The 22,667-nt window shown below is 32.5% G+C and overlaps 1 protein-coding gene across 1 annotated transcript; it reads right to left on the reverse strand.

Moving 5' to 3' along the window:
* Positions 1 to 3,127: 3,127 nt before the first annotated feature.
* On the reverse strand, positions 3,128 to 18,232 carry LOC139517917 (ubiquitin-like-conjugating enzyme ATG3). The gene is made up of 10 exons (XM_071309451.1): positions 18,063 to 18,232; positions 14,327 to 14,368; positions 13,888 to 14,008; positions 13,587 to 13,694; positions 12,048 to 12,103; positions 9,804 to 9,926; positions 7,876 to 8,022; positions 7,127 to 7,254; positions 6,400 to 6,468; positions 3,128 to 4,912 (listed from the first exon to the last, which is right to left on the reverse strand). Exons 1-10 carry the CDS (start codon positions 18,132 to 18,134, stop codon positions 4,831 to 4,833), a joined length of 948 nt encoding a protein of 315 aa, XP_071165552.1. The 5' UTR covers positions 18,135 to 18,232; the 3' UTR covers positions 3,128 to 4,830.
* Between the last annotated feature and the right edge of the window lie 4,435 nt (positions 18,233 to 22,667).

Consider the following 22,667-nt stretch of genomic DNA (forward strand, 5'->3'; position numbering starts at 1 on the left):
TTACTAATATACTATTTGAGAAGAGAAAAACTATGGAAACTTAACACTGACCACTGAAACATGAAAATAATTTCATGAACAGATGAAACATGCCAGTCATCTACACCTTCCAGTTGGTGTTGCACCAATTAATTCTGACTTCCTGTGTACAGTTGCTGCTCTCAGGGCACCACAGATTCCTCCTTAAAAATATGACAGCCACGAAATAGCACACTAGTGTTGATAGTGTATTGAATATCAAACAATCAATTAATCTTCTAGATTTTGAAAAACAAACCCCAAAACAGTCTTAAAGGGGCACTAGCTACGAGTTATATAAAAAATCTAAAGTTTGATTTTTTTTTTTTGTTCAATCAATAATGAAAGTGAAATAGTGAAATAACAATTCGCTTTTTGCAGCCAAAAAGGTTCAATTTTGTCAAATTACGCTAAGAAACATTGATAATTACTTATTCACTTGCAAGTGAATGAGTCGACCAGTTTAAATCCGTATTCATGTGAACTTCAATTTAACCCCTAGCTAGAGATTGACAACGCATGCATTGTACGTGTACTGGTTATTTAAAGAAAAAGAATGTCAACAATGAAAGTGAAACTACGGTAAATCATTTGATTACTAATTCGATGCACATAAAATCATTCTTATACGGTTAAAAGCAATGAGAAACCTATATTTTTAATCTATTAAAAAAATCAAACAGACCTATAAAAATCCAATTGCACGTGTTGGTTTAATCTATTCATATCTTTATTTATGTTTACATCGCTTATATGGTCATCTGAGGTCAAATCGATATTTAACTAGATGGCGTCTGGACTAAAATACACACGAAACGAAGCTTCATCTTATCGACCCAATGCTCTGTAAACTGTTTATTTTAGACTTTTGATAGTTTGGATAAATTTTTTCCATTGTTATAAATCAAATATGAGAATTTGAGTCAAATCGGTGACCATGAATTTGACAGCTAGTGCCCCTTTAACATTGAGCAATGAACCATAAATTGAAATTGAAGTAAGATGAAACCGGAAAGACTAACAGGTACCTCTTATAATCACTACATATTTAAGTTGACATAATGCTAATAGTATCTGAGAGGCGAACCTTATCATGTAGCTTTAACCTTGGTCACTGATCCATGAAATGAGGTCAATGTCAGGTGAACCCTATCTGACAGACGATAGATATTATTACGAACCCATATTCTTGTTATAAATATCTTATTACCAGAAAATACAAAAAATAAGAAATTCATAAAACAAAATTTCAAAGCAGTTGCTTCAGTCGCTGAACAATGAAAATCAATCAAAACCAATGGACATGTGACGGATACTTAACACCTAACGGGAGGGACTGTACTTTATTTTCAAATGATGAAGACATAATATGTCAATCAATTTAATTGAGGTCCGGAGCTGGCATGTCAGTAACTGCTAGTAGTCTTTAATTAATTTATGTATCATTGTCATTTAGCTTAGTTTCTTTTGTTCCCTTTCTGACATCGGACTCTGGCTCCTTTGAAATGTGTGTTTCTTTATTCTATACTAGTCAACAAAATAAACGATACACGACTCTTTTTAGAATTCAAGATTATGTTTAAAATTTCATTATATACGACCAATATTGAAGATGGTAGACTAGTACCGAATGACCACGGAACTATAAATCCGTTTACTAAAAACAATTTTTTGCTTCCATGACGTCATTCGGCGATTTTTATTTTTTTTGACAAAATTTACAAAAAACGTCAATTTTAAAAACCAGAAGTTCTAACTAATGATGCCAATCTCTCATTTAAAGGTAAAGACGAAATTTGCCATCAATTTGTTTTTAAAAATCATACAGTTTCTTTGTTTATTTGTAAAACGAAATTCGGCCCCATAAGAAAACCATGGCAGTATAATCAGTTCGTTGATTGTGGCCATTATCTGGCAGAAGCAGAAGCAGAAATCGGTAAAATGTATACATTATACTTTCATTTACCATATACAGTATATGTAAAGTGAAATTCAAATACACAGTATCAAACTTAAAACTAATCTGAAAGGTTCCAAATTTACAGTGTGGTGTTTTCATATCCAAAGCATTGATTTGAGACGTAAACATTTTTTTATTTATTTTTTTTGAAATTTCAAAAAACACTTTACAAAAAAATATTTAATTTTTTTTTTATTTCAACCCATAATTTACATGTGAATTTCTTTTCAGTACTTTGAAAATTGTGTGTCGATTTTAATCCAATTTTCCACAAAATTAGTTTGAATCCTGTGATCATCTACGCGGAATTTAATAGTTTCTCTCCGATATGTTTTGATTTTCATAATCATATGCACATACATGGCAAAGGAAAAGTTTTTAAAATAGCGTATCTCATTTTGTTTTATATTGAATACTTTTTTTTTTTATCAATTTTGATTCCAAAGTCGTGTATCGTTTCTTTTGTTAACTAGTATACATTGGCTAGAGGTATAGGGTAGGGTTGAGATCCAACTCCGCTGAATTTTTGTGCCTGTCCCAAGTAAAGAGCCTCTGGCCTTAATCTTAGTCTAATATGTTTTTTAGTTTTAGTTCATTTAAATGATTTGGAGTTCAGTATGACGTCCATTTTCACTAAACCAGTACACAATTGAATTTAGGGTGGGTTTTTTTTTTTGCTGCGTTGAAGACCTATTGGACACTGTTGGTTATTATCAGCTCTAAGGTCGGATTGTTGTTTTTTATCGACATATTCCCCATTTCCATTTTCAATTTTATGTTTCGTAACATAAGAAAACTGCATACAAGGTATGCATCATTTTTATATTCTACCCACTGAAATATAAAGCTTTATTTAATCGTCAAATCAAAATACCAACGTCTCGTGTACAGGCAAGACAAAACCAAGTAGTTTACTGCAATATACAACCTTTATGCAGTTATAGCATTAAAACACATCTCTGTATCATGAGAATGAATTAAATTTGCATTAAATATATTTGAAAAAGATACTGGTAAATGTTTGTGGTAATATTGCACTAACATCCATTTCAGCTACAGGTAAAGACTTTTAAGAGAAAACCCAGTTTCCAATGTACAGCTTGTCTGATTCAAACAACATGTACAGGCCAATTTATTAAACATCAAAATAGGTTAGAATGTCTTTATTATCGGTCATAAATAAATAAAAATGTGGCATCTCTACATATAGTTTATCGTAAAACCAATTATAACATATGCATTAAGTTCTCAATATTATGAATATACACACTCAATCTTCTGACTTCATTGTACTGACTTTTCTATAAATGATTTCTATATAGTAAGTTAGATTTAAGTGTTACACAAAAGTATACGTGTACTCAGTTACCCTTGATAACAGTGATTACATGTAATGATTACAACAAATTGTATCTATAACAAATTATGGTCATTTAATCAATACATTTCAACAGATTTACCAATGCAAGCTTTCATAAAAATAGATAGTAGCTAACAAAATGAGACAGAACTAGTACAATGATGAATCACATGAATTAAGCATGTTTCTAAATGGAATGACAGAGATGAGAAACACAAGGTTACATTAAATCAATGCTTTAGTACCCACTAGTCTTTGCTCTTATTAGTTAATAAACAGAGAAGCAACAAACACCATTTTTGAAGTCTTTTAGTTTGACACACAGGGATCAAACCCTCAACCGCTCGTACTTGAGTTAAGCACCCTTTCATGAGACTACAAAAACATTCAAAACTTTGCATTGACCTTTTTGAATAATAACATCTTCTAAAGTTTTGAAAATAAATTTCATTTGGCTCTTAGCAGTTCCATAGAAAAAGTGAATGAATTTCGTACATGGCTATTATGAGCTATTGGGTTACAAATTATAAAACTCCAGTAAACAGGAAATTTAGGAGGGATGAATCTAAATGTTTATCACATGATATAGCATGCTCATATAAAGCTACATACCAAATTTCAGGGAGCTCTAATAATTACTTTCTGAGAAAAATTGGAATTCAAATTTCATAGGACAGAGGAACTGAACAGATGGAGACAGGGATCATGCAGTATACAAGTACTACCTTCGTCAGAGCAGGGGTATGAAGAAGTTTAACAGATATGACAATTATGCACATCTGAACTAATAAAATGGTGTCTTTTTTAATGATACTTATATATATATTTATATGTTCTCCATTCAAAAGATATCCCCCTGAAAATTTGTTACCTTTATATAAAAATTTCCCCTCCTTCCAATTAAAGCAAAGCACCTCATCCCAAATATAAACAAAATAATATTGATAAAAGAATTCTCTAACCCAAATCTACATATATAAGGTAATCAAGCTTACTTCTAAGTATCCCTTAATGTTCAACAATTCACCAAAATTTAACTGTGATATGTATCAGAGCTATTTTGGAAAAATTGTATGGGAAACCACATGATAATTTTGCATGTAATAGGGTGAACAAATGAAAATAAAAGTTATGGGGGGTGGTGTATAAAAATATGATGTCCAACCCCAACCTTCATTCCATACATTTTTTTATTCTGAAATAACCCTGACATGAATGACCCTACTTTTTTTGCCTATTCAAAACATCAGGTCTTAATTCCAACCAGAACTGCTTAAGTCAATATTGTCTTAATAAGAATATTTGAAATAAATTAGAAAAATAATACATCTTTTTCTTATAAAGAAGGATCTCTTCATTTTTTTTTCATTTTGAACCTTGCACTGGAATTTGGAGGACATAACATAGCATCGATATGTGGCATAACATAGGAATGATGATCATAAACAATTAATAGCACTTTGGTCAATAAATTAAATTGCACAATCAATTATCACATTGTAAAATGTCTTGTGTAGTCATATTCTATCGTTGGGATCACAGCTTGTACAAACTTCAAAAATATCATTAAATATCTAATAATGGGTTAAGGAAATAAATTATCTTACCAAATATATAAACATGATCAATATATTGTACTGTGTAGGCTTGCTTTGTGCAAATGAAAGAGTAGCTGAAATTTTTAATATTAAATGTTTAGTATTTTGAAAATTAAACCAGTCTACATAAAACATTTTTAAACTGATGAACATGTCTAAAGTAAATGATTAAACCAGAAACTTGTCCAACTAGAAGCAGTATTAATCAAAACCTGTATAAATAAAACTGTACTAGAACACACCCGTGATATCGCGGGTCCGTGACTGAATTAAAGTATATAAGTTTGCGCAAGCCTTATTTTAGTATTAGTATTTTCATCTGATAAAGTCGTACCGATTATATGATACACAGTTTTCTCTGCTTTCAAATATTTCTGTTTGAACCCGTCGAACTGAAACTTATCAATTATTGGTAATATTAATTATTTGGAAAACAGGAGGTCCTGGAATGGAGTAATTTTAATCAACAGCATTGTCCTATATTAGTTATAAATAAAGTTATTTCATTGATTCACTGTTTTACGTCATGCCCGCTAACAAATTGAAAACTGTACCTATACGCCTTATTTTTAGTCCAGATTTTTAGTATTCGTATTGTTATCTTAGAAAGTCTTGCTGATTAAAATACTACAATAGGTAACAATTTGACAATGATTGAATTTAGTAGTGTCAACCCTGTGATTATGACCCGTGTAAATGGCATAAATTCCTAAATACACCGTTTGGTGGTGCGCCTGCCAGATGCAGAACGTACATATAAGGTAATAGGTAACAGGTGAATATACTATTGGTATCGGTATCGATTCGACCCGGAACTTCTTAATTATTGGCAATATTAATTACGTGGAAAACAAAAGGGCCTGGAGTTGTGTAATTTTTTAATCTACACCTTTGTACTATATTAGTTATATATAAAGTTGTATTCTTTGATTCGTCGTTTTTACGTGATGACGGCTGACAAATTGGACCTCGTTATTTTAGTATTATAGATATATATAGTCTGTATCATCTGAACTGGCACTGAATATTCTTTACTAATTTAATTAAAATATACCTGGGTAAATATGATACATGTCTTTATAGAACATAAGGATTTATTTGAACAAATTTGACAAAATCAAAATAAAAGATAAAAACATAATGAAGAATTCATAATTTTAATAGAAACTATGTCTTTATGTAGTTGAAATTTAAGAGTTTCATTTTTAATAAATAGGGAAAAGATAATTTTGTCACATTAAAATTTCTTAATCTTACCATTCTAAAGATAAGATGATTAAAGGATACACATGTACTTATTTATCTTACCCTACTGAATATAAGATGTGCAAACACGATTAGCAATACACATGTACAACTTTATCTACCTACTAAATATAAGATGTGTAAACATGATTAGCGATACACATGTACAACTTTATCTACCTACTAAATATAAGACGTATAAACATGATAAAGGATACACATGTACACCTAACTCTCCTCCGCCATCAGCTACCATCTGTATTATCTTTTTCATAACATCAGCATGTCTGAAAAGCATAAATCACAAAACATAAAATGTGTCCATCCCATATGTCACGAACATTGTTATTATTTGTTTATATCTGCATGCATTTTGTGCTCTAAAGTATTTGATGTTGTTATTATGTCATTGGTCATCTCTTTATTATGTCATTGGTCATCTCTTTATTATGTCATTGGTCATCTCTTTTTTTTAAATTGAGAATGGAAATGGGGTTAATGTATTTTCTGTGTAGCTTTTTTTATGTGTAAATGTAGTACACACCACATTCCTTTTATTAAGATCAAATAGATATAGGAAAATTACCTTTTTATATTCTATTCAGGTGTAATATCAAAAGAATCATCACTGGATGTTAACCAATCAAATTTTCACCTCTAGTTTAACTGTGTGCAAGCTTTATTAACCATGTAACCTTATGTTTTCCAAATATTCTTTAGAAACCCCAAATAAAAAAATAATAATACTTTAAAATACCCAAGATATATGTTTATGACCCAGAAATGTTGTACTGCAAAGAAATGTAGGAATAATAACCTACAACTCTTAAATTCAAGGTAATTTTTTTTCGGACCTTTTTTCGTATGCAACGGGTTTGACGTTATATGACTTGGTGGTATTACACATTCACATGGTCAAAATTTATGATTATTTCAATAGTTTACCTGCATGGATGAACTGATGCCATTGGTGGTCCTGGTAAATTTGGATGTGTCTCCATAGTAACTGTTTTCTTTGCATGATCTTGACTAAAATCTTCATACATTTGTTCTACTGTTAATGGTTTTCTATTCTGAAATTAATTAAATAATATTATTAATAATGAAATTCTTTATTTAAAAAAGGTAACTCATTTAACAATAACATAAACTATTAATACAAATAGAATGGAAAAAGATGTACACAAAAAAATTACATAATACAGTTATATAAAGCAGCTTAAATATTGAATAAGCACATTGGCATTCAATAGAAGAAGAAAAAATATGTAAGAGTCAGGTATCTCAATTCTGTACTGTTGAAAAAATAATTTGAACATTTGATCTTAAAGTTGTCAAAATTATTTATTTCTTTAATATTATTTGTCAAATTAGTTCATGTATTTAGACCAGCATAATTAAATGTTCTTTTAAAAATTTAATTTGATGTAAACTAAAAAGAAACTTATGAAACTATTCTTGCAGCAGGCTTTTGGAGCTTATGTATCCTTTCAAGAAGACAGTTTGTGGTAATATCCCATACTGTACAAATGCTGTACAACACTAAGTTACATAATGTGCTATTGACATAATACAATATATATATGAGGTCAGCATATTTCATATGGGACTAGAGCGAAGCTCAAATAACAATATCATATATTAAATATGAAATATGAAATACAAATTTGTCATATGTTATATTGAGGACTTACTTCATCATAACCATATAGCCATAACCTAGGGGTTTGGTAATACTTGTCATATGTTATATTGAGGTCATAGGTTCTGGTCTGTAATATACCACTCTCTCCCCCAGGTTCTGAGTCTTGTCTGGAACACTTTTCAGGTTGTAATGTGGCCTGAAAGAAGTAAACATTATAAATAAAAAAATCTTCTATCTTAAACATCAAATGCCATGGACTATTTTCTTGATCAAATCAACATGGCAACATAACTGAAAGCATAACTTAAAACTAAGTAACAATTCAACTAATAATGTGCTGCTATATGTGTTACTGCATATATACTATTTTCATATTTCATTTATGAAACAAACTGTCTTTTTACTCCACCTCTTATTCATATAAATAAAATCATCTTCCTCCTTTTACACGACATTGTTTGACTGAAATCACACTCCTTCCCATTATAAGGTACAAATTTGCTCAATTTCTCTAGATCTTTAATCTGATAACTACATGGGACATCACCTTCCTTCTCTTGCCGCTTTGTTTAACTCCTCCCATTAATCAGATACTTACATTATCTTCCTCCTCTAAGATGCCACTTTGTTTAAATCCTCCCATTAATCAGATACTTACATTATATTCCTCCTCTAAGATGCCGCTTTGTTTAACTCCTCCCATTAATAAGATACTTACATTATCTTCCTCCTCTAACATGACACTTTGTTTAACTCCTCCCATTTATAAGCTACTAACATTATCTTCCTCCTCTAACATGCCACATTGTTTAACTATTCCCATTAATCAGATACTTACATTATCTTCCTCCTCTAACATTCCACTTTGTTTAACTCCTCCCATTAATCAGATACTTACATTATCTTCCTCCTCTAACATGCCACTTTGTTTAACTCATCCCATTCATCAGATACTTACATTATCTTCCTCTTCTAACATGCCACTTTGTTTAACTCCTCCCATTAATCAGATACTTACATTATCTTCCTCCTCTAACATGCCACTTTGTTTAACTCCTCCCATTAATAAGATACTTACATTATCTTCCTCCTCTAACATGCCACATTGTTTAACTCCTCCCATTAATGAGATACTTACATTATCTTCCTCCTCTAACATGCCACTTTGTTTAACTCCTCCCATTAATCAGATAATTACATTATCTTCCTCCTCTAAGATGCCGTTTTGTTTAACTCCTTCCATTAATCAGATACTTACATTATCTTCCTCCTCTAACATGCCACTTTGTTTAACACCTCCCATTCATCAGATACTTACATTATATTTCTCCTCTAATATGCCACTTTGTTTAACTCCTCCCATTAATCAGATAATTACATTATCTTCCTCCTCTAAGATGCCGCTTTGTTTAACTCCTCCCATTAATGAGATACTTACATTATCTTCCTCCTCTAACATGCCACTTTGTTTAACTCCTCCCATTCATCAGATACTTACATTATATTTCTCCTCTAATATGCCACTTTGTTTAACTCCTCCCATTAATCAGATACTTACATTATCTTCCTCCTCTAACATGCCACTTTGTTTAACTCTCCCATTCATCAGATATTTACATTATATTTCTCCTCTAACATGCCACTTTGTTTAATTCTTCCCATTCATCAGATACTTACATTATCTTCCTCCTCTAAGATGCCACTTTGTTTAACTCCTCCCATTAATCAGATACCTACATTATCTTCCTCCTCTAACATGCCACTTTGTTTAACTCCTCCCATTAATCAGATACCTACATTATCTTCCTCCTCTAACATGTCACTTTGTTTAACTCCTCCCATTAATCAGATACTTACATTATCTTCCTCCTCTAACATGTCACTTTGTTTAACTCCTCCCATTAATCAGATACTTACATTATCTTCCTCCTCTAACATGCCACTTTGTTTAACTCCTACCATTCATCAGATACTTACATTATCCTCCTCCTCTAACATGCCACTTTGTTCAAAATCTTCCATGTCCATAACATCTCCGTCGTCGTCATCATCGTCTCCATCATCATCATCATTGTCCTGATTACTGACCTTTTTACTGTCCTTTAAATAATCAAATTATAATGCTTAATTCCTATGACTGAAAACCTGACTTAGTTAATTGTATCCTATGATGTTAAAAAAAAATCAGAATTTTTTAAGCAACAACTACATGATACGATTGATTGGATTATGTAATGCATCAGTTAGTCACAAGTTAGTTGAAGTGCCAACTCATTGACAAGGAGGTTTAATCAATTCAATTTCAATTCTTTATTACTTTAAGCACATTATGCTTATCAGTGCAATAAATACAAATACATTTTTATAACACAACATGACATAATACATCAGAGAAGCAAATAAATATCAAGTATTGACCAATAACAGTTCGGTCCTATGATTAAGTGCATTAAACAAGAATTAACACAAATTATGCAAATCTTTTACATTTTCAGTGCTGAGAAGTTGCACTAATTTGAACAACGATGGACGTCTATAATAATAAATATGTCATCCAAATCTCAGCTTTTCAAACATGGTTAAAACTTTTCAGTTAATCATAGATTTACAGTAGACCCTTGGAATGGGAACATGGTTAAAACTTTTCAGTTAATCATAGATTTACAGTAGACCCTTGGAATGGGAACATGGTTAAAACTTTTCAGTTAATCATAGATGTACAGTAGACCCCTTGGAATGGAAACATGGTTAAAACTTTTCAGTTTATCATAGATTTACAGTAGAACCCTTGGAATGGGAACATAGTTAAAACTTTTCAGTTAATCATAGATGTACAGTAGACCCCTTGGAATGGAAACATGGTTAAAACTTTTAAGTTGATCATAGATATACAGTAGAACCCTTGGAATGGGAACATGGTTAAAACTTTTCAGTTAATCATAGATGTACAGTAGACCCCTTGGAATGGAAACATGGTTAAAACTTTTAAGTTGATCATAGATATACAGTAGAACCCTTGGAATGGGAACATGATTAAAACTTTTCAGTTAATCATAGATGTACAGTAGACCCCTTGGAATGGAAACATGGTTAAAACTTTTAAGTTGATCATAGATATACAGTAGAACCCTTGGAATGGGAACATGGTTAAAACTTTTCAGTTAATCATAGATGTACAGTAGACCCCTTGGAATGAAAACATGGTTAAAACTTTTAAGTTGATCATAGATATACAGTAGAACCCTTGGAATGAAAACATGGTTAAAACTTTTCAGCTAATCATAGATTTACAGTAGACCCCTTGGAATGGAAACATGGTTAAAACTTTGCAGTTAATCATAGATTTAGAGTACACTCCTTGGAATGGAAAGTTTGGTATCAATTTACCTTGTCAAGTTTCAGAGGCAAAGACTTCAAGAAATCTTGATCAACAGAAAATGAAAGACAAATGAATATATAAGATAAGCCAATATCAGCCATTTAGTGAGATGAGCTTAGAGATATATGAATATAAGTACAAAATGTAAGGTTAACAAGGATTTTATCTGTAAACAAGAATGTGTCCACAGTACACGGATGCCCCACTCGCACTATCATTTTCTATGTTTAATGGACCGTGAAATTGGAATAAATTCTCTAATTTGGCATTAAAATTAGAATGATCTTACCAAAGGGAACATGTATACTAAGTTTCAAGTTGATTGGACTTCTACTTTATCAAAAACTACCTTGACCAAAAACTTTAACCTGAAATTTGCACTATCATTTTCTATGTTCAGTGAACCGTAAAATTGGGGTCAAAACTATAATTTGGCATTAAAATTAGAAAGATCATCTCATAGGGTACATGTATACTAAGTTTCAAGTTGATTGGACTTCAACTTCATCAAAAACTACCTTGACCAAAAACTTTAACCTGAAATTTGCACTATCATTTTCTATGTTCAGTGAACCGTAAAATTGGGATCAAAACTATAATTTGGCATTTAAATTAGAAAGATCATATCATAGGGCACATGTATACTAAGTTTCAAGTTGATTGGACTTCAACTTCATCAAAAACTACCTTGACCAAAAACTTTAACCTGAAGCGGGACAGACGGATGAACGAACGAACAGACGGACGAACGAACGAACGAAAGGACAGACGAACGGACGCACAGACCAGAAAACATAATGCCCCTCTACTATCGTAGGTGGGGCATAAAAAACATTACTTACCTTTGAATCTAGTGTCATTTCAGCAACTTGATCTTGTAAGGCTTGTGCATTTGGGTCTAAAAAATATAAGAAATTGTTCAATGTGATTTATTTATAAACTGTGGATACATCATTATTTGAATGATACATGAACTACTAATATACCGGGTAGCTAGTTTTTGTAGATTTTGAGGGTATGTGTAGCTGAAGTTACCTGCAAAATAATGTGTATCCATCCATTCTAAAACCACATTCATTTACCTATATCTACCCCTTCTGAAATCTCATCCATTTACCTGTAACAAACCCTCCTCTAACCTGTTCCACTTACCTGCAAACTGATATGTATATTACCATCCTCAATCCTCATCCATTGACCTGTAACAAGCCCTCCTCTAACCTGTTCCACTTACCTGCAAAATGATATGTATATTACCATCCTCAATCCTCATCAATTTACCTGTAACAAGCCCTCCTCTAACCTGTTCCACTTACCTGCAAAAAGATATATATCCACCAATTCTCAATCCTCATCCATTGACCTGTAACAAGCCCTCCTCTAACCTGTTCCACTTACCTGCAAAATGATATGTATATTACCATCCTCAATCCTCATCAATTTACCTGTAACAAGCCCTCCTCTATCCTGTTCCACTTACCTGCAAAAAGATATATATCCACCAATTCTCAATCCACATCCATTAACCTGTAACGACCCCTCCTCTAACCTGTACCACTTACCTGCAAAATGATCTTTATCCATCCTCAATCCTCATCCATTTACCTGTAACGACCCATCCTCTTACCTGTTCCTCTTACCTGCAAAATTATGTAAATCCACCCATCCTCAATCATCATCAATTTACTTGTAACGACCCCTTCTCTAACCTGTTCCACTCACCTGCAAAATGGTGTTTATCCACCCATCCTCAATCCTCATCCATTTACCTGTAACAACTCCTCCTCTAACCTGTTCCAATTACCTGCAAAATGATGTGTATCCACCCATCCCCATCTACATCCATTTACCTGTAACGAACCCTACTTCAACCTGTTCCACTTACCTGCAAAATGATGTGTATCCACCCACCCCCATCTTCATCTATTTATCTGCACCTACCCCTCCTCTATCCTGTTCCACTGACCTGCAAAATGATGTGTATCCATGGCCACCCATCCCCATCTTCATCTATTTATCTGTATCAACCCCTCCTCTATCCTGTTTCCACTTACCTGCAAAATGATGTGTATCCACCCATCATCAATCCTCATCCATTTACCTGTAACACCCCTCCTCTAACCTGTTCCTCTTACCTGCAAAATGATGTGTATCCACCCATCCTCCATCCTCATCCATTTACCTGTAACAACTCCTCCTCTAACCTGTTCCACTTACCTGCAAAATGATGTGTATCCACCCATCCTCCATCCTCATCCATTTACCTGTAACGACCCCTCCTCTAACCTGTTCCTCTTACCTGCAAAATGATGTGTATCCACCCATCCTCCATCCTCATCCATTTACCTGTAACCATCCCTCCTCTAACCTGTTCCTCTTACCTGCAAAATGATGTGTATCCACCCATCCTCCATCCTCATCCACTTCTATGACTTTCTCTTGTTCTTCTTGGTGGGTATCTACTTGTTTTACTCTTTTGTAGCATGGAACTGAAACCAACCAGATATTGTACTATATTTTTACCATTAAAATTATTAACTTATAAACTTTACAGACAAATAAGTCATTGTTTTAATTACTTTAATCTTAAACATCAAAATCTAATTTACATTTCCACCTGAGTCATGCTAGTATTGTCTCATATCATTTTATGCTCATAAAGCAATATTATTCATAGCTTACCATTTCTAGTAATAAGGAATTGTTTATCTGGAGGTAAATATGGTTTTATTTTAGTTTCATCTCCTTTTGCCCACTGCCATGTAGGGCAATGATGTACCATGTGATCTCCAGCGGCAACAAACTAAAAAGAAAACATGTATCATATGATTATCAATAATTATAAATTTATAAGTCCTGGTATCTATGATGAGTTTATTTATTGTGAACACATTCATGATGTTGTTTCAAGCAAAATAGAAAAACAAATATTTTGTGACGATAATGTAACAGAACAAATTTCAACATTACTGTTTTTGTGATATAAAATTTAAAAGACAGATGTCAAAATAAGGTCCTCAACTTTAAGTGTTAAGTTCTACAAAATTAAAGTGATCATTATTTTCCAATGTAAGGTTTACTGAACTCCCAAAGAACATGATAGGTATCAAATTATCTTTACCTCTTCTGGTGTCAGTACTCCAGTTTCTTTAAATTTGGAATCCTGGAATTGTGAAAATTGAAATTTTAAATAAAAAATGTTTTCTGAAAGATAACTTTGCATGATGCATGTACATTCAATTGTGTATTAAAGTTTAAAATCCTTTCTCAGGATGTCAGTATGATAAAAATAATCAATATACTAATCACTAATGAACTCAAAATGTTTTTTTTTCTTTTATCAAAAAGTTGTGCATGTGCACTACCCTGTTCCTGTTCTATTGCCACCAGCTGTCAAGTGGTAACAACATGTACAATTTTTAAAATAATAGTATAACTGATATTAACCAAAAAGAATTCTTAGGAATAACAGTTAGAAAGTGTCTGTTGGTGTATCATGTACAATGTATGTTATAAAATGAATCTAAAGCTTATATAAATTATGATTAAATAACAAACAAAATGAGTTTTCTAGGGGAAATTCACTCCAGATGAATCAGACGGGCAGATTTTTGCATCTGTACACAGATTAGTTGGTAAGACGACCATGCTGACTTTCTATTTGTGAATTTTAGGTGTAATCTGTTATGATATAATTGATATTTTAATAACAAATGATGGTTTATAAGGGGACAAAGTCCCTTATTACAGTAGAAAAATAAAAAAAAAAATAAAAAAACAGGAAAATTGTACTAAGGCCACACCAATTTAATTCCTTGTTCGACGGACCCGCCCGCACCTATTTTTTTTAAAACAGATTTTTTTTATTTTTATTATATTACCGCTTCCCGCATCCGGAAATGTAATCATGTCAATTTCCCGCATCGTTTTTTGTAACTATTATAAAAAGATCTCAACATTTGTTTTAAAAATCACAGTATAACCTTTATAACGATTTTAAACATATAAGCAACCCACAACACTGAAACTATCTGTGAGAATATTTGTTTCAGCATGAAACCAATTTATTCCAAGAGGGAGTGCTCCGATATAAATATATCCTGATTGATTCAGGGACCTGTCGTTCAGCAGTTATCGTTTGTTGATGTGGTTCATTGGTATTTTCCCGTTTGGAAATATAAATTAGTTCGTTGGTTTTCCTGTTCGAATTGTGTACAATACTAAGTTGTGGTCCCTTAAGGCTTAATGTTTGGTCTGGATCAAAACTCTGTGTAAAAGGCCGTACTTTGACCTATGTTTGTTATTATCAGGTTATCCCTCAGACAAGGGCCTTGAAGGGGTCATTTTACCATGTTTACTGTTGTAGAAAAGAAAATAGAAATACTAAGGATTTTTATAGTGCTATTATACAAAACCTTTGAAAACTTAGAATTTTTTACTCAAAAAGAGGAGAAATACATTATATTTTAAACAACTTTTCTAAAAGAGGGGTCCACTTATTTTGAATAATATTAAACTGTTAAAGTAAATGTGTTAACATGGTTAAAGTACAGGAATATTACAAAAATCTTGGACATGTTTTGACCATTTAATACCATATAGATATAGTTCTTTGGGAAAATATTAGCCCTTTTGTACTAAAAGTGTTTTTACAAAAAAAATATATTATAACTTATATTGACCCCTCATAAAAGGGATGACTTAGATGGAGAATTGTCTCATTATCAGTCACACATACATGCATACATAGACCAGATTTAATTATTCAATTACTTCTTGTTGAACAGGGAATTAATTCGAAAAAATACTTCATAAATTAAAGAAATGTCAAGGTACAAGTGATAAATCAAGTTTTAATATAGTCAAAACCTACTATTTTATGTTTACAAAAAAAAATTATAATCGCTCGCCTTTACTTTTTAAGCTTCTCCTCAAATTTTTGCAAATTAAATATTTTTTTATTAAAATTTTCAATTTTTTTGTGTCACTTTTTTTAATTCCCGTATTTGCGTAGAATGCAGAAATCTACATCCTTCTTCCTGTCTCATTGTCATGAGACTTTCAGTAGTTTAGTCAAATATAGGAACTCAAGGGACACAATACCAATTTCTTTTTTAAAAATTCTTTGTCTTTGATAATATGAGGCAGGCATAACCTGTGAATGGAGACGAAGTCTGTATGTATTATTTTCTTTCCTCAAACATGTTAATAAAGGAAAAAGAAATACCGTAACGTTCCCGATTTCGGTTCTGTGGTAAGGGATTTAGCTGTGACGTTCAATGTTTAAATTATGACATCATATTCAATGTAAACAAAAGAAACGCTTCCATCAGATAACGTTTTTTTCAAATCAAACAATTATTAAAAATGAAATTGTATTGAGTTCCAATCTTATATTTTACTAGACTGATACATATAATTTTCTTTTCAAAGTCTCATGCAAACAAGACAGATTTCTGCGCAAATGCGGGGAAAACCGGAATAGGAACTAGATCTGAAAAAAAAGTTAACGATTTTGAGTTCATTAGTAGAATGAAAAATTCGGGAAATTTTCCCGATTTTTTTTTTTTTTTTTTTTTTGATTTTTCTGAAGAAAACGTAACCTGATGATCGCGTTGCTTTGTTTACATTGAACATGACATCATATACATAACTTAAATAACGTCACAAGTAAAATCCATAACAACAGAACCAAAATTAGAAACGTAACATTATTTCCGTTTCTTTTTTAACATATTTTGGAAGTTACAAAAAAAAAAAAAAAAATATACAGACTTCGTCCCCTTTCACAGGTTATGCCTGCCTCATATTACCTGAATTGAGGTACATGTATGTATTATACACCAGTAATGGCAATTCTAATGCAACATCGTTTGTAACATTCATATTAATGAAAAAATGTACTTGCAAGCTCAGAAAAGGTTTGACAGATTTTGAATGTATAATTTGATGTTGTTTCTGTCATATTTGATTAGAATGAAGCAGGGACAGTCTAGTATAATATAGAAAGTCCCTGAATTAAGGTTCATCATAAGGAATTGAAAAATATGGCCGTGTTTACACCTCCAAAATTACTATGAGTACAGACAAACTGGTACATCCAGGAAAGTTTTAAGGCATGGCAGGAACTAAATATACAAAAGTTATATGAAGTCTACGTTTCAGAAAATTAAAAACTTACCTGGATTTTGATGTTCATTTTTTTCCAGTCTGCAGAAGATAGCAAAATAAACAAACACCCGAGTTTCATTTGATACAGTCCACTCAGTTACACAGTTTAAACCTGTTAAATCACCTATTGTTTACAGGTGTCTATTGTCCATCTATTGTCCATTTAAATCAATACTACTCACAACATTGATTATATGAGGGGAGCTTCTCAATCGTTTTCACTACTTAGTTAATTTTTGCACCTTCTGCAGGAACGAAAAAAAATGGATAGCAAAATCTAGAAAAGTTTATATTTTTCTGAAACACAAAATGCATTTTAAAGTTATATATCTAGTTCCTGCCATCCCTTAAAACTGTTGCAGGTGTATAGGTTAGTCTGTACTCAGAGTAAAATTTGGGGTGTAAATACGGCCATTTTAGCCAAAAGGTTATGATGAACCTTAAGATAACCATATTTTATTGAAAGTGCAGACGCTGAAATGGTAGCAATTGGTGATTTGATGGTTACAATTGTACGTTTAATGGAAGGCGTCCAAGAAAAAATAATAAAATAGCCTTGCCAGACATCATTATTATTTGGACTAGCTTTATACTAACAATTTCAACAAATGATTTCGTGTTAACTTTTTCGGTATGACACTCCCCCCAAAATGTTAGGGATTTGTGTCTTTATTTTATCAAAATACCTTTAGCACAGGTGTAAAATACTCTGCTACACCAAGGGCGGACCCTTTCACAGCATTAATCATGTTCTGCATCTTAAAAAAACAACAAATCACATAAAATTGCGATTTCGAAAGCAGAAAACAAAAAATGACCGGAAACCGGAAGTTATGTTGTTTCGAATCTCCAATGAAAAAGAGCAGAAAATATTTTTAACATATGTGTTATAATGTAAAAGTAACTATACTTAATTGATTATTTGATTAGAATCGTTGTTTAACAAACTTAACGATTGTGCTTAAGTCATTTCTTATTTGATTTACATAAAATAAAAATCGCTCACAGTTTTGGGTTGGGTTCGTGTTGATCAGTATTAAAGTTTTCTATGTTCTGTTTTGTGTACTGTAACGTTTGTGGGTCACTTTATTTGGTTCATTTATTTATTTCATTATTACTATTTTTAATTATTTTTCCAGAAAGATTGCTTTTTATTATTTTATTACTTTCCGATTTTTATTTCATTCATTAAATTTTAGTGACGTAACGAACCTCGCATTAGCATTAAAAATGTTTTCCCTTCTCAACCAATCAGAGAGCTCGATTGAATTCCCGGGGAAAATTTAGCTCGTGCAGATATTGTCTGCTAGAAATCATTCTCAGCCCAGACTTCCAGGTGTATAGATGTAAGGTAAAAAGGGGAATTTTCAACCATGTGCGCGATATTTTTGGAAGTGGTCTCGGTAGGAATCACGCGCTATTTTATATACTATAATTAGTGTATTGAAGAAAATGTGTTTTACAGTATTTTTAGGTAAGAAGTTCCCCCTCCTATGATTTTCATGTACATATTTTGAGTGACTAAAACTGGCTGGTTTTTGATCACGGTTTGCATTGGAGATTTAGCGGAAAACTTTGAATATTTACGTGTTGAGGCGTGAATTATTTAGAAAGCGGTTCGCTGGTTAAATTATGAGTTGAGTTTTTGAAAAGTTCTTTGAACTGAATAAAAGTTGTCAGTTGGCGAATAACGAGATTCGGTTAACTGTTCAGCTGTTCAGTTGTTAAGGTTAAAGTTATTTATAACTTGCGGGTTAAAGCAAGTAAAAGTTCGGAGTCATTATTTGTTGGCATTCACGTGAGTGACTTAGTCCAAATAATTATGACGTCTTGAAAGGCTATTATAATTTTTTTCTTTGACGCCTTACTTCGAGTAAGGCGTCAAAGAAAAAAATTATAATAGCCTTTCAAGACGTCATAATTATTTGGACTAGTGAGTGACTCAAATCTATGACTTGAACTTAAGGACGGTAAATTTAAGTATTAAAGTGTTAACAAGCGAAATCCATATGCAAGCCCTGATCAGAACGGCAGAGTGAGTCGTTAAAGAAAGTTAGATACTGAAAGAATTTATTTTCTTGGTCTAAGAAATCTTGTTATAGACTGCAGAAATAGACCATTGACTCGCAAAACTGTAACTTATTAAATGTGCAGCTGATTCATATGCGTGTTGTCTAATAAAAGTTGTATCTTACTGAATTATTTTATTACAGAGAAACGCCTTATCCCTTGCCTGAATTGATCCTTCGATTAAAACTCATCCTGATTACTTCCCTTGGTATTGGTAACAACCTAGATTTTGAACCTCCCTGGAGTCTGCGTTTCATGGGTTCCTGAGTACAGATTATTTAAGTGAGAGCATATTCAGGACAGAACGAGTCTTATGTGGTCTTAGCTTCCCTTTGGATATTTATTTTCTGGTATTTGCTTGTGTATTTGGTATATAAATCCTACTACAGGTTTGGAAATACTGAAATAGATTTGTTTTAAAAGTCTGTTATATTTGTGGTGTCGTACTTGAAACGACCACACTTGTTGGGTCGGGCTATTTACATTTGGTCCGTCTGTCTGTCTGTCTGCCCTTTTATTATTTGTTTACCTTTAGGTTTATGGGAAATGTTTTAGTTTTACTCCAACCCATACAGATCTATAATATAGAATTAGTGTAGGACGGTACTTCACACTTGAGCAATAAAAATACCTAGACATATTTTTAGAGGTGCAGTATATTACTCGGCTACTACCCTAACTGTAGTGTTAGGACTGATTTCTCTGGTAAACTGATATTGCCAGATCCTATATTTGGTAACAGTCCTGACTGTCATTTCAGTTGTTCACCAAGTTCTATACTAGGATAGCATGACTGCCGTCAAGGTCAAAGGTTAGGATCTGGTTGGCCCTCTGAGTAGACTAGATCTTCTTTGTTTACCTTTGGTAATAGAATCCAGAAGTCACACTTACTGAGACTTGGAGAGTACTGAACATCAGAGACATCTTGTTCCAGAATACATATTTTAAATGAATTATAAACTGGTGGCATAGACCGGTAAAAATTATACCTAATAAAACTCTTTAAAATATTCTAGTCGGGCATCACTATTATAGAAGTCCTAGAGCGAAAGCATAGGCCGAACCTACCCTCGAGATAGATTAAATGAAAAGTTGGGTTGCTGTCTAGTTTATAGAAAGTATAGGTTAAGGTCGCCTAGACAGTACCCCAGTTTCGTTTCAGTACAATTGTTTATTTATTGGTCTTTTTTCTTTATTTAGTCATAGCGTTATCAGTTTGTTTTCGACTTATGATTTTATGCGCCCCTGGTGTCTTAATTTCGCCTCTCTTTTTAAAAGAAAACTATATAACAATCGGATCATAAAACAGTATTCCATACATAGCAAAGTACTATTGTTTGTCATTTCTCCCATTACACGACCGACACTCGGCTAACCGAGAGATTGGTCTGTTAATCTATATTGAGTATGCGGCTATATCGGCGGTTGGTCTGTTAATCGGGTTGGCTAAAGTCTGTTAATCAGGTGTTATCGAGAAAATCATTGAAAGTTCAGCATGTTTCATAGCATAACTTTCTAAATATATTTTCATCATAAAAAGTATTCATGTCTAACAAAACAATTCAATGTACTGAATTCAGTGGTGTAATTATTATTTTTCTAGCTTCGATGTACGATCTATAAAATGAAAAGGTGGGTTACTCATAATAAATTTATACACATTTTACACATAAAATGTACACAAAATGACACATTGGTTAAATTTACTTGCATTCAATATTTTGAACATCGAAAAAAGAAAGGCATTATGTTTGTTAACCATATTGATATCATTGTGTGAAAAATCTACACGAAAATCTGTATTTTGGTGACATAAATCAATCTTTATTTAAAACCTGGTCTGTTAATGGGTCGGATGTATAAAACTCGGTCTGTTAAGAGTTATGAACGGCAATAAAAGTATAATTTTATTGCTATATGGGGTGTTATCGGATCAAATGAGTAGGCTCAAGACGAGCGGCTAAAATATACGAAAACACCACATGAGCAATGAAACATAGCATATGCGGAAACAGCACATGAAATTGAAAATTTATAAAAATGGTTTTCAAAAAGTGTAATATTACAGTAATATTAATTTCATCCAAGAATGATCGCATATATCATGTTGATTCTGCTTAATTGTCATGCATGACACAAATTTGTCATCTACATTGGTAACCAATATATATAAATCAGAGATAAACGTCGTAATGTAACTAAACATCAGTAAGTAAAATATATTGGGATGACAAAATATGAAAAGAAAGAAAGAATAATGAGTAAGATAAACAAAATGTAGAAAAAAATGACATAACAATTTAAAGAGTACAGAAATCAACAAAACCCCCAATCCGGACCCTCATGGTATACACGAGGATCTGAATGGAAACGCAGAATATAGAATAATATATAAGGTCAGTAGAGAGTGATACATTGCTAACGAGAGAAAAATAATACTTGTTTAAGAATACAAACATGAAACACCGATGGCTGTTGAAACAGTATCGGATTGTGATGTACTTATATTGGTGACAAATTCTAGAAGTTTACATGCGGACAACTATGGTGGCAGGTTAATGCCATTTTGCGTTTTAACGTTTTCGCCTTACATATTCTATATGGCGGAAACGCGAAATTGCGAAGTCGAAAACGCGAAAATGCAAAACCGATTTCTCGTTTTCGCGTTTTCGACTTTGCGATTTCGCCTTTTTCGCTATTTCCGGTTTTCGCCCTATAGAATATGAAAGGCGAAATCGCGAAAACGCGAAATGGACTTCACCGGCCACCATAGACAACTGTAGTTCTCCTCTGCACTTATGTAGAAAGGAACTAAACGGAATAAAATTAATTGAAACTTAAAATAACCAAATGTAGCTGCATTCGCTCCTTTCCGTTTACTTCTTTAGAGTGATTTGTAAACAACATATGATTAAGTAATAGAAGAAAAGAACCAATTGGATGATGCTGACGAATTAGGGTTTAACGTCCAGTGACAAATATCATGTTCATATGTGAACGAGAACACGTTAAATGTACCCTGTGTTGTATTAGAAAGAAACTTTCAGTCGGAATTGAGAACGTGCTACTTCAAACAGACACAAAAATTAAGGCTGATTGAAAACGTCAATAAAAAATTCATGCATATTCCAGAGGCCAATACATATCACGCTATATTGAAGTGACACACCCTTCAATAAAATGCAAAGAAAGTCAAAATAAAAATGCTCTTTCTAGGATAC

The sequence above is a fragment of the Mytilus edulis genome, chromosome 3 (genome assembly GCF_963676685.1).
Source record: "Mytilus edulis chromosome 3, xbMytEdul2.2, whole genome shotgun sequence".
Lineage (NCBI taxonomy): Eukaryota > Metazoa > Mollusca > Bivalvia > Mytilida > Mytilidae > Mytilus > Mytilus edulis.